The sequence below is a fragment of the Orcinus orca genome, chromosome 1 (assembly GCF_937001465.1).
Source record: "Orcinus orca chromosome 1, mOrcOrc1.1, whole genome shotgun sequence".
Classification (NCBI taxonomy): domain Eukaryota; kingdom Metazoa; phylum Chordata; class Mammalia; order Artiodactyla; family Delphinidae; genus Orcinus; species Orcinus orca.
This window is the reverse complement of record NC_064559.1, coordinates 170142506-170155179: the sequence shown is the minus strand read 5'-3', so window position 1 is coordinate 170155179 and position 12674 is coordinate 170142506. Positions and strand designations below refer to the sequence as shown.

At 53.8% G+C, this 12674-nt stretch overlaps 1 protein-coding gene across 10 annotated transcripts in view; it reads right to left on the bottom strand.

Annotated features, from left to right (window-relative positions):
• Positions 1-12674, bottom strand: part of TTC39A (tetratricopeptide repeat domain 39A) — a 52717-nt gene that overhangs the window by 20670 nt on the left and 19373 nt on the right. For 8 of the 10 annotated variants that reach the window (XM_049700129.1, XM_033435548.2, XM_033435549.2 and 5 more), the window contains exons 2-5: positions 11733-11837; positions 3394-3525; positions 2423-2499; positions 1079-1146 (exon numbers count right to left, since the gene is read on the bottom strand). In XM_049700129.1, coding sequence (XP_049556086.1) covers positions 1079-1146; positions 2423-2499; positions 3394-3525; positions 11733-11837 — 382 coding nt within the window. Of the gene's footprint in view, positions 1-1078; positions 1147-2422; positions 2500-3393; positions 3526-11732; positions 11838-12153; positions 12173-12674 lie in introns of those variants that run through there. The other 2 variants (XM_049700152.1, XM_033435546.2) reach the window with 2 other exon arrangements.

The following is a 12674-nucleotide window of genomic DNA, read 5'->3' as shown; positions in this document are numbered from 1 at the left end:
CAGAAAAATCACTAACAAAAATAAACAGTACCCCAACAATAAAATTTATAGGTGCCTCTCCACCCCAGTACACCTATTTACATGACGATTATATTTTATAATTATAATCCAGGCTTTTTGGTAAAATCATGATGATGATGGTTCTCATAATTTCCACTGTGGTGAGGAGCATAGGCTCTGAGTTGGCCAGACCTGGTTCAAATCCCAGCTCTGCCATTTGCTAACCATGTGACCCTGGGAAAGCGGTTCCTCCCCCACTAATCCTCCCCATCATAGGCCTGGGAGGTGCTGATTAAATAATACAAAGAAATGTAGGTAAAAACAAACATGTAGGGGCTTCCCTGGTGGCGCAGTGGTTGAGAATCTGCCTGCTAATGCAGGGGACACGGGTTCAAGCCCTGGTATGGGAGGATCCCACATGCCGCGGAGCAACTAGGCCTGTGAGCCACAACTACTGAGCCTGCACGTCTGGAGCCTGTGCTCCGCAACAAGAGAGGCCGCGATAGTGAGAGGCCCGCGCACCGCGATGAAGAGTGGCCCCCGCTTGCCACAACTAGAGAAAGCCCTCACACAGAAACGAAGACCCAACACAGCAAAAATAAATAAATTAATAAACTCCTACCCCCAACATCTTAAAAAAAAAAAAATGCAATGTGTATAATGTATGTAAAAACAACATGCCTGTAATGTACATACAAAGCCTGGTATGTTGCAGGTTCTACAAGTCAAGTTCTTGAATGAATCACGTTTGATTCATTCAGACTAGTCTGCTGAATGAATCAAACGTAAAGCAGGCTCTGTCACCCCTGTGACATGAAAACAGCAGGGAAGCAGCAGTCACGAGGTGGAAGCACATCCTGGTAGTGGGTGGGAACGCGTGTGCTCCGTGTGGAGGGGTAAGGCCCATCACCTCTGCCACTGAGCCTGCCCAGGGCCAGGAGTGTTGGGGTGACGGAGCCTCAGTCCTCGCCTCAACCCCAAGGGGGCTGGGCATGGCTGCTCTAGACCCTTCAGGCTAAGACGTGGTGACCCATCTTCTGAAACCCCCAGGCTGCTTGTACAAGAAGAGGGTTCCTACCTGCAGGAAGGTCAGGGCTGCTCTCTGCAGCAGGCACTCTGCGTAGCAGACCTCAGCGTGGATTTCCACTGCAGGGAGAAAACCAAAGCCCTGCGGCCTCCTGGGACTCTTGGCAGGAGGCTTGGGCCAAATCCTCCTCATCCCACTTCCCCAAAGGCAAAGGGAGCCTGAGTCAGCACCTGCCTGCCACCTCCCGAATCCCCATCACCAGGTTGCCTGGTGGCAGGCACCATTGCCCTGAATTAGCTCACACCCCCGACCCCACCCCCGAGAATGTCAGCACAGGGCCCTGGGCCTTGTTCTCTTGTCCTCCGGGTGTCACTGTAGGTGCTGTGCACCAACACCCCTACAGTGCTGGGATGAATGGATAAACCCAGGGAAGCCGCAGGCTGCAGGAGTAAGGAAGGAGAACGAACACAGCCCGAGGAGTCAGGAAAGACTTCCAGAAGAAGACACCTGAGTTGGGCTATTTGAGTTGAACATGGGATGGAAGGATGAGGCAGGAAGAGCTTTCTCGGCAGAGGCCCAGGAAAGCCAAACAACTCAGGTGCCTGGGGGACAGCTGAGCCACAGAAGGTTGAAATGGGGTGGAGCAGGGAGAGATTTAGGGGACAGGGAAAGATGAGGGGCAGAAGTCTGGCTGTAAAGGGTCTTAAACACTGGTGGAGGCCTGCAGATTTGGTCCTGTGGGCAGCAGGGAGCCATGGAAGGTAGGAAGGAGAGAGTGGCACCATCATAAGCACTGTTTTGCACTGGAACCTTCAAAGGGCTCTCGAGGTGGGGAGGGCCATTTGCCCCTGCACTAAAGGGCCCCAAATTGCTTATGGTTGGCTGCTGCTGTCTCCAGGACTGCCACATGTGGTCACGGCACAAAGATGCCACATGGCTCTGGCGGCCCAGACCTTCTCTTCCACGGCCCCCAGCTGTTTCATCTCAGTGTGTCAGCCTCTAGGACCACATTCCCCGCAGGAGCACGTGAGATCACTAAGATAATTAAACCAGTAAACCTAACTGCACACACAGTCCTAAGCCCACACTGGCCTGAGGAGCAAAGTGCATGGACCTTGTGACAGCATTTTCTTACCTAATTTCCAGCAGGTAATACTGTCAGGTAAGTGAGTCTCACCTGCTCCCCCGCCCTCACCACCCCACCCCCACCCCCGCCACCTGAGACCAGTCCTCAAAAGGCCCCAGGTCTGACCCATCTGTGTCCCAGTGTCTAGGGCAGGGCCCGGCCCCCTGGGTGACAACTGGGAGGACACCTGTCCCTTCCCACCCCTTCCTGGGCCTGGAACCGGGCTGCCTGGCGTCAGCAGAGTTGAGAGCACATCCCAGATGCCACACCTTCCGTGAATTGGTCCATAGTGGGGCGGTGCAACAGGTTGTTGAAGGAATCTGTTACAGAGGACTTCCTCCGGTGCCTGAAGAGGAAAATGGGATCTCAGGTCATTCAGGGAGGGTGAGCGAGGGGCCCGTGTGCCTCCAACAGCATCTCCTGCCCCTCCTGTAGGACTCCACACACTAAACTCCTGGCAACTCCCCCCAGTCCAGGCCTTCTCACACCCTTGCCCCTGCTGTTGCCTCTGCATGGAGCCCCCTCCCCCGCCCGCTCTACCCTGGCCAGTTCCTAGTCACCCTACAGGACCCAGCTCTGGCATTACCTCCTCCAGGATGCCTTTCCTGCTCCTCCAGCTGGACCCCCACGACCCCATGACCCTCCCTGCATCGGGCTAGGATGTTACTGTCTGTGCCTGTCTCCCCGATCAGGCAGTTCAGGCGTCAGAGGGGCCGGGGTCTGATGATTCCCTGGGTGGCTAGTGCCCAGCACAGGGCCTGGCCTAGGGCAGGCAGGGGTGTGTCCCAGTGAATGACGACTCCACCTGTGCACAACCCTGAGGGTCTATTCATTCACGCATACAGGCAGTTAACGTGTACTGAACACAAACTATGCACCAGGTCCCGTAACCGAAGTCTTCATTCAGTCCCCACAACAACCCTGTCATCACACCCATTTCACAGATGAGGAAAGTTCAGACCAGAAAGGGGCTTGCCCAAGGTCAGCGAGTTATTACGTGACAGAGCCAGGATTTGTCTCCTCCCAAGCCAGCCTGGCCCCTGGAAGCCCTCCGTGACTGGCTCAGACAACACAGCTCCTGAGGCAGTGCTAACAGGGATGGGTTTTAGCACTTGGGGACACCTTTTTTTAGCCAAAAGGAGTAGGACTGATAGTGGCATGTTAGGCACTGGGATAGGCCAAGGTGACAGAAGGATGGGCCTCACAACCCCTCATCCCTGTCCACACCCCCGGCCGCGACCTCTGACAGAGCGACTGGGCCTCCTTCAACATGTTGCCAGCAAGTAGGATGTCCTGGGGGTCAAAGGTCATCATGGCCTGCATCTCCAGGATGGTGGCATACGTCAGTGAGTGGTACATGCTCTCCTTGGTTCTGCCAGAGAGAAGGGACACGAGAGCATAAACTCCTAGAATTCCAAGGTAGCTGACCCTGTGTCATCACCCCCCGTTCCCTCCCCCAACCCGCATGGGAGGAAACACAGGTCCAGAGAGGGGAAGGGACTCGCCAAGGGCTGATCCTTCCATTGCTGCTCAGGCGGCCTCGGATCCCAGCATCTCTTCTTCCTGCTGAGTGGCTCTACGTGACTCCAATCTGAGCCTCGGTTTCTCACCCATTCCATATGGACGGCAGCAGCAAGGCTGCCGTGAGGACTCCGAAAGAGCTCAGCAGTGTGTTGGCCTGAGGTGGTACTCCCCTGCGCCAGGGCCTGCCTCTCACCTGCTGCCCCATCTACCACAGGTCCTGTCTGTGGGGTCTCTTCTCTCCTCAAGCCCCACCTCGGGCTTGCCCATCCTTGTTCCCTGGACCTCACTGACCTCGCCACCTCCTGCCTCTCCCCACCCCATCATCTGATCCTGTTGCTCTCTGCCTGAGCCCTCCCATGACTTCCACATCCCATGAGACAATGCTGGGGGCCCGAGGCGCCACACATCACAGGCCCTGCCCACCTCTCCAGCCCAACCCTCATATCACTTATGCTTCTGACCCACCATCTGGTCACATTCAAGACTATACCACACTGAACCACACACACTCTCCTCGAGAAAAGCCCACATCTTCCCTCCTGCAGGCCTTTGTCCTTGCTGTTCCCTCAGCCTGAAATGCCCATCCCCTACCCCCGCATCCCCTGACTCATCTGTCAAGGCCCTCAAATGCCTCAAAGGCCACTGGGAATCCAGGGCTCCCTCCCAAAGGGAGCATGTGTCTATAACTGAGGCACAGGTCACACTGAACTTATATCAGCCGAGGCTCAGCTCTCTCCCAGACTGTGGGCTCCTCAAGGACAGCGCTTGTGTGAGATTTATCTCTGACTCAGCACCAACGTGACAGGGCTGAGCGAGCCGGTCTCAGGAAGCCTCCCCGTCCTGTCTCCTGGCTCCGCCACAGCCCCAGACCTTGCATCTAAAGGGTGTTGGGGGGAAGAGGGGTGGCATTTAATCTAACACACGCAGAGAGCAACAGGCAAGGAAGGATGGGACCAATGCCAGTCCTCCTCTGTACGTGGGGAAGTCACAATGTATCTGGGCCTTGATTTATGCTTCTGCAAAATGGGGACAATAATGCTGGCCCACCCGAGTCCATGTGGGTCTGGCTGGGGATTACCCTTGCCTGGCACACAGTAGATGCTGCAGCGATTTTTTGCTCCCTTCCCTACACCCCCTTATTAATTATTTTCCAAACTCCTCAGTGCCAGGCTTATGCTGGGGACTTCAGGGGAGAGAGAAGATGACTGAGGTTTATAGACCATCTATTCTATCGTAAGACTTCACCTGTTCCTCATTCATAAAGCACCTCTGTAAATTAAGTTGTTTTTTTACTTCTGGGTGATTCTCAGGTGATATTATCCTTGGAAGTCAAAGGTTCATGAAGGAGACCAGTGCTGGCAGCTGTTGGGACACCTCCCAGGTCTCTGCTAGAACTGCTTATCTGAGGGCAGTGGCTTGTGGAAAGGAGGCCACGGTCTGCAGTGGGGTTACAGAACTCAGGCTTCAGAGTCTCTCAGACACAGGTTGGAATCCTGGCCTCGCTAGTCACCAGCTGTGTGATCCTCGTGAGTCTTGCAGCCTCTCTGAGCCTCAGGCTTTTCCTCTGTAAAATGGATACAATAACCCTTCTCTCCCAGGACTTTGGGTGGCTTAAGTAGGGTGCCCAGGCCAGGGCCATAACACCGATGTTCAATGAATGTGAGTCTGAGTCCCTCTGTGTCCTGCCAGGGTCAAGGGTCATTGCCCTACATAAAAACTTTCTCCCTGAGGAAGGGTTTCCCGGGCAGCACACAGACCCACCTCCCAGATAATCCCCTTCCCCCAGGCCTCTCCAACTCTCACCCTCCTCGCCCCCAGGTCCCAGGCCCAGACTCAGCCACACCTGCCCAGCCCAGTAGGAGGGAGAGCCCCTCCTGGGCAGCTGGCAGGCGAAATGGAATTTCTAGTCTGAGGCCCAAGGCCCCGACAGGCACCTGCAGCTGGGAATCCTAGCCCCTCCCCAGCCCATGACGTGGAAGCCCCCAACTCTGGTCTGGACTGGGATTCAGGGCACAGAGGTATAACAACCCCCCGGACCTCGGGCACCCCAAGTTTAGTCTGCACTCCACAAAGTCCTTGTTGTACATATGGCGACCAGACCCCTAGAAACAACGATCCCCTCACCTCTGAGCTAGACCCACCTCTAGGACATGAAGCCCAATGGGGTCTCACCTGCCAGGCCTAGACAAGCTGTCAAGATGGGGAGGGCACTGGAAGAGCCATCGGAAAAGCAGGGTGTTGGGACTGGGGACTCCTTGGCCACCTGGAGGTCTGCTAAGCCCAGCGGCCTCCAGCCCTTCCCTCCTCTGCCAGTAGCCAGGGCTCAGGCCCTTGTCAGCTATTCATCAGCCATCCTGTCCTCACCATCAGGACGACTGACTCTGACCCAAACCCCACTGCTGTTTCCTGGGGACACCCCTGCAGTCCCAGCCTAAGGCCTTACTTCCCGAGGACCTCTCTGGGCGAGGATGCCCCCCTGCAGCCTGTCTCAGAGACAGACCCCCTGCCTCCAAGCCACTTTCCTTCACCCTCATGAAATCCCCCCACGCCTCTCAGACCCACCTTGCCGCCCTCCTCTCCAGCCCAACCACCTTCTGGGGGACTCATATCCCCAGTCCACCTTCCATCACCCTGCCCTCTCCCTTCTGGGACCGTCCCCAGCTCTCCCCACCCCAGCCAGGCTGACTATCTGTCTTCCTCAAATACACTAGACCCTTGTTCACTGCCAGGCCTTGGCACTGGCTGTTCCTCTGCCTGGAAATGCCCTCTCCATCTGGCTGACTCCTTCTCATCCAACCTCTCTCAACTTAAATGTCACTTCCTCCAGGAAGACTTCCGGGGCTGGCTGAACACAGGTGTGCGATCTGTGCAGTCACACGGGGCTCCATGCTTGGTTTAATGCTCTGCTGTCACCGTTTTGAAACCCTTAATAATTTTTGAACAAAGAATTCCACATTTTCACGTCGCAGTGCACCCCGGAAGGTATGTGGCTGGTCCTAAAGCCATTATTACTTGTTTCACTTGGTGCAGTGAGGAACCCTGAGAAGGGCTCATGCCCTGCTCGGTACTGCAGCCCCAGCACCCGGCCCACCGCCGGCCACAAGAGGGCACTCCTGAGGTGCTGCCGAGTGAACGGGCCCCAGGCGCCCAACTGCCCCATCCCATGGTTCACACCTTGACCTCCCCGTCAGCCCAGAAGCCAGCTCTGCTTCTGGAGTCCTGCACGATACCACCCACCCTCCCAGCCACAGACTCCCCGCCTGCCGCCTGTGCGCTCTCTCCAGTCACTCCCACTGCCCCATCCCCCCACCTCCAGCCTGTCCTCTCTCCCTGACCCCCTAGCTGAGCTTCCTCATACCAGCCACTCTCTTGTCAAAACCCTCACTGCTGGCCTGCCAACTCCCGCTGCCCTGGTTAGGAGCCGCGCGACCGCCTAGTTTCTCCGCGGCGCTGCCACTGAGCAAGGCAGGAGGAAGCCGCCAGCCACACGGACGGGCACGCTCTGAGCGGGGCCCCCAGCCTCGGCCCATCGTGCCACTCATGAACTTCTGCCCAGTCCCTGCCACCTCCCCAGCCCAGCACCAGCCTGGCCCCTTCCTCTCAGCGGGGGACTTCGCTTCCTCCCCCAGAGGGATCCGGGACAGTGCAGGGGCACACCACCCTCCCTCGGCCCCACACACCTGTTCTACCTCCTTCCCTCCCTCCTGGAAGACGCGGCACGTGTGAGGCCTCCTGTGCCAGGGAAACTCCACCTGCTTGAGATCCAGGATGGCCCAGGAGGCAAAGTGTGGGTTGTGGAGCTGAATGGGGCTGGATGTGCATCCTGGTCCTGCTGCTTATCAACCATGACCATGTTTTTCATCAAATGAGTAGTGTAGCTACCATGTTCCAGAGACAGTGCTCAGGGACACACACAGCGTGAAGTAAAATAAACCAGAAGCTACTCAAAGAAGTGAAAAAAGGAAAGCAAATGGTGTATATATGGTGACATATATACACCAATCTGTATAAAACAGATAACTAATAAGAACCTGCTGTAAAACAAACAAACAAACAACAAAGTAGTATAACATGCAGGTTCTGGTGTTAGTTTGGGGGAAAGAAAAAAGAAAGAAGTGAAAAAGGGAAAGCAGAAGCTGGGGTGGGGGGAGGCTTGGAGAGCCCAGTTACTCCCCGAGGGCAAAGTGTGGGTGACAGTGAAACGAGACACCACACGTGCTATGGGGAGCAGTGGATGACACTGACCCCCAGCATCCTTCACAGCTTCAGTGGCTGTGAATGGGGAGAGCAGACCGTTTTTGAGCAAGAATTATTTTATCTAGACCAGTGGTTCTTAACAGAGATGGGGAGGTATTTTTACTGAATCTGCCCACCCCTCCCCTGACAGCTAGCAATTTCTGGAAACATTATTTGGTTGTCACAAGAAGGGACGGGGAGTGTGCTCATGACATCCACTGTTTGGGGAGGAAGCGCTTCAACTCAAAAGAAAGCAAAGACCCTTTTCCGGAATGGGGCAGGAGTCAAGAGAAAGAGAGGTTACAGTGCCTCACATGTGAGATGAAAGGTGGCCTCACAGGAAGCCTGTTCTCTCTGTGGTGCTTCCTTCAGGGCAGGCGTTGCCTCTCGGGGGCCTGAGTTGCAGGACCCCTAGTAGAGGGCCCTCCTGAGGTGAGGGAAGGCGAGGCAGCCCCTCAGCGAGGAGGGGGCCGAGGGCGGGAGGAGGGCGTTGAGGGGGCAGTGGCAGAGAGGAGCCACTTCGGGACAGGTAGTGACCAGGAGGGAAGGGGAGCCGGGGAGCCTCCCTAAAGCACTGGGAGGGGAGCCTGGATGTTCGGTGATGGGGCAAGATGGGGCCTGGCCTGCCTCAGGCAGCGGCCCCACTCCCAAGCAGACCCGGCCCTGCCGTACCTCAAGCTGGATCCCCCCAGAGGGTGGGGATGAGGTGTGAGGACTGCTCGCGGAGGGACTACCGTACGACTCAAGACCACCAAGCCCTGGAGCTGCCCCGCTCAGAAGCTGGGCCACTGACCCCAGACAGGAGATCAATGGGTCAGTCAGGTCTAGAGAAACTGAACAGGCCTAGCTTGAGGCTTGGGGAAAGCCGTCCCCCTACCCCAGCACTTGCTTTCGCCGGGGACCTGGGGGAACCAGTTGTGGCAGAGGACAACCTAGAGCTGCAAAGAGGGGATCGGGCAAGCAGGCAGCAGACATGATTAGACCCCTGGCCCCTCACCCCTATCCCAGTCCCGGAACTCAGGCAGCCAGGGGCTCTCTGTCCAGACTGAGGAATGGAGGATTCTTCTCTGGAAAAGCTAACATCTGGGGCCCGCTCTCTGCCAGATCATTCAAAAGCTGATCCCACCAATTACAAGGCTTCTTGGCCCAGACCTTCCAGTTGGCCTTTGAGTGAATGTGCTCTTAAATACGACCAGACAGCCAGCCAGGGACCATCGGGCATTTCAGGGTAGCGCCCCCCACCCTACCATGAGGAGAGTACTCCCCCCATTACACAGAAAAAGGAAACCTGGAGAAAGCCAAGATTATGCAGGGAAAGAATAAAATACTTTTAAAAGAGATAATATTCTGTGCTAATAGTAATAACAACAATAAATACTTATTAGAGGGCTTGCTACATGCCAGGTCCTATCCTCAGGACACTCATATTTTTAAATATACATATAAAGAACACAGTGCACTCATAAACAAAGAATAAGATGTTTTAGGAAAAAAAGAACATTCAGAGAACACTGAAGAGTACTAGGGAATTAATCATATGATTACACACAAGAAAGAAAAGTCAGTGGATTTAATGATAAGGTTGAGGAACTCTCCCATAAATCAGAGGAAAAAAGATAAAGAAATGCGAGGGGGGTGGTGTGTGGATAAATATCTTAGAAGAGGACTGATCCAGGAAGTCCAATACCTGCCTTAAACAAAGCCCAGGAAAGGGAAACAGAACGTGGAAGGATCATACGAGAGAATTTCCTAGAACTCAGTTTCCGAATAAAAAAATACCAAGAGGACTTCCCCGTTGACGCAGTGGTTGGGAATCCGCCTGCTAACCTGGGGACATGGGTTCGAGCCCTGGTCTGGGAAGATCCCACATGCCACGGAGTAACTAAGCCCGTGTGCCACAATACTGAGCCTGTGGTCTAGGGCCCACGAGCCACAACTACTGAGTCCGTGTGCTGCAACTACTGAAGCCCGCGCGCCTAGAGCCTGTGCTCGGCAACAAGAGAAGCCACTGCAATAAGCCCGCACACTGTAATGAAGAGTAGCCCCCGCTCGCTGCAACTAGAGGAAGCCCGTGTGCAGCAACGAAGACCCAGCGCAGCCAAAACAAACAAAGAAAAAAAAATGCCAAGTAAAAAGACCTACATTCTGGCACATCATTGTGAAATTTCAGATTTGCAGGAATAAAAGAGAAGATCCTAAACATCTCTGGAGAAGGAAAAAAGACCCCATGCCATGTAAGAAGAATCAGGATTCTCCCGGCTACAGTACATGCCAGAAAACAGGGCAGAAAACAACGCCTTCAAAATTCTGAGGGGGAAAGATCATATTCATGCAACTCTCTCTTTGGAAATTTCTAGAGGACATGCTCTAGTTAAATGAGGGAGGATACAGATATGAGAGAGAAAAAGCCAGGCCAAGCAAACAGGGGAGAAGCAAAGGGGATTCCAGGAGCCGGCTGGAAGGTGGCCAGTAAACAGGCCTGTCTTCCAGGGGAAAGGTTTCCAGGAAAAAGAGGGACTGAGGGCTTACCTGATATGTCTGAGTATTTATGGAAAACCTCATGACTTGATGGAGTAGTTATAAAGAGTTCAGGATAAACGTATAGCGAATCAGGCAAATGAAGAAAACAAGACAATTATTAACTCCAGAAAGAAAATGTAATCTTATAATGTAAGACTTGTCTCTGCAATGAGCATAATTACATAGTTATAATAATGAAAATACTGATTACTGATTTAGCCAGATATTGTGATATAATGATAGGAGGAGGGAAGGGAGGTGAGGCAGGGGTATAAGAAAGCTAAATTCTTGTCAACCATCAGGTGATGTGTAAAAGCAAAAAGTAACAAGAGTGAGTTTTATGGTATGTGAATTATATCTCAACTTAATTTCAGTTTTTAAAAAATTGAAAAAAGTGGTAAGTAAAGAAAGAGCACTCTAAGCATATTATTTAGAAATAAGGCAGGGAATTCCCTGGTGGTGCAGTGGTTAAGAATCTGCCTGCCAATGCAGGGGACCCGGGTTCAATCCCTGGTCGGGGAAGATCCCACATACCACAGAGTAACTAAGCCCGTGTGCCACAACTACTGAGCCTGCGCTCTAGAGCCCCAAGCCACAACTACTGAGCCCACACGCCACAACTACTGAAGCCTGTGCACCCTAGAGCCCACGCGCCGCAACTACCGAAGACTGCACACTCAAGGGGCCGAGTGCCACAACCACTGAGCCCGCGTGCTGCAACTACTGAAGCCCACGTGCCTAGAGCCTGTGCTCCGCAACAAGAGAAGCCACCGCAATGAGAAGCCCGCACACCGCAACTAGAGAAAGCCTGCGCGCAATGCAGCCAAAAAAAGAAATAAGGCAGTCAACACTAGAAGAAATGGCTAAACTACTGTCATCATTGCCCTAAAGCCTTGAGTAAAAGCAACTCAAGTCTTCAGTGCTTTGGAGGAAAATAACAAAAAGGGGCTGTTTTAGAGCTGGATTCAGTGGGAACAAGAAATCAAAGTGGAAGAAGCTGCAAGACCTGAGGGGAAGGAAGTCACAGTGACCTTGGGGAGGGCCTGGCTGTTCCTGGCTGTGGAATGGGGACCCTGAGCCATTTTTATGGGATTCTCAGGGGTCATAGTGACCCAGAAGGCTGAAGGCATTGAGTTACACAGGGTTCCTCTCACATAAAACCTCTGGTTCTCCATCTGGCATCCCCATCCCTACACTTACATGTGTGCATGCACGTGTGCGCACGTGCACACACACACACACACACACACACACACACACACACACACCCTCCATCCCCAACCTGGGCTTAAGCCTCACCTGGGCTTGAGGTAGCTGAGTGCTTCTGAGAACTGGTTGGTGAGGAAGAGGTCCAGGGCGGTCATGCACTGGTCCAGGGACTCATGGAGGCTGCTCCCAGGAGTCCTGATGGGAGAGACACAGGCATGACCTGGGAGCTCTCAACAGAGCCTCAGTTGAGAGGCTCGACTGTCCTGGCTGGAACAGAGCCGCCCAAGGCGCCCAAGGCGAACTACCTGGTGGTCCTTGGATGCCTGTCATGAGCTCCTCCAGGCTGCCCACTCTGTACTAAGACACAGGACAATGTGGACTTACCTCTAAGTGTTCCTAAAGGTGGGAGGGGGAGCAGAGGGGGGTGGTGTCATCTGAGATCGTGGGGAGGGGCTGAGGATGGGATGTGGTGGGTTGGTGCAAGGAAACCTCAGGAATAAATTTATCTTACCTCTCACAAGGGTAAAAGGAGTCTTTGTGGCCCTTCCGACCCATTGGACTTTTCTGCCCCCACTGGGGGGCACAGCCTACCCACTAAATCCCACTTCAGCTCTTTTCTTCCTGCGTCTTCTCTAGGCCTTCTCCTGGCCTCCTCAGGCCTGCATTCTAGAACCCCACAGGCGCTGTCACAATGGGCCATAGTGGGCAGCCACCCTGTAAGAGCTGTCAGGGCCTTTTATGTTCAAGGGCCACCTTCCCAATGGCACCTCCAGTACACCCGACCTCCTTCCAGTCCTTACACTTCTTGATAGCTCTTACCACCCTCTGACATATATATATTTTTTACTTATTTTTGTGTTTATTGTCTGTCTCCCTCCACTAAAATATAAGCTTCCTGAGGGCAGGAATCTTTGTTTTGTTCACTGCTGTATCACCGGCACCTAGTATCTGGTACAAAATGGGCTTTTGATAAATATAGGTTAAGTCAGTGAATGAATGAATGAATGGATGGAGAGTCTTGGGCTAGGAGGG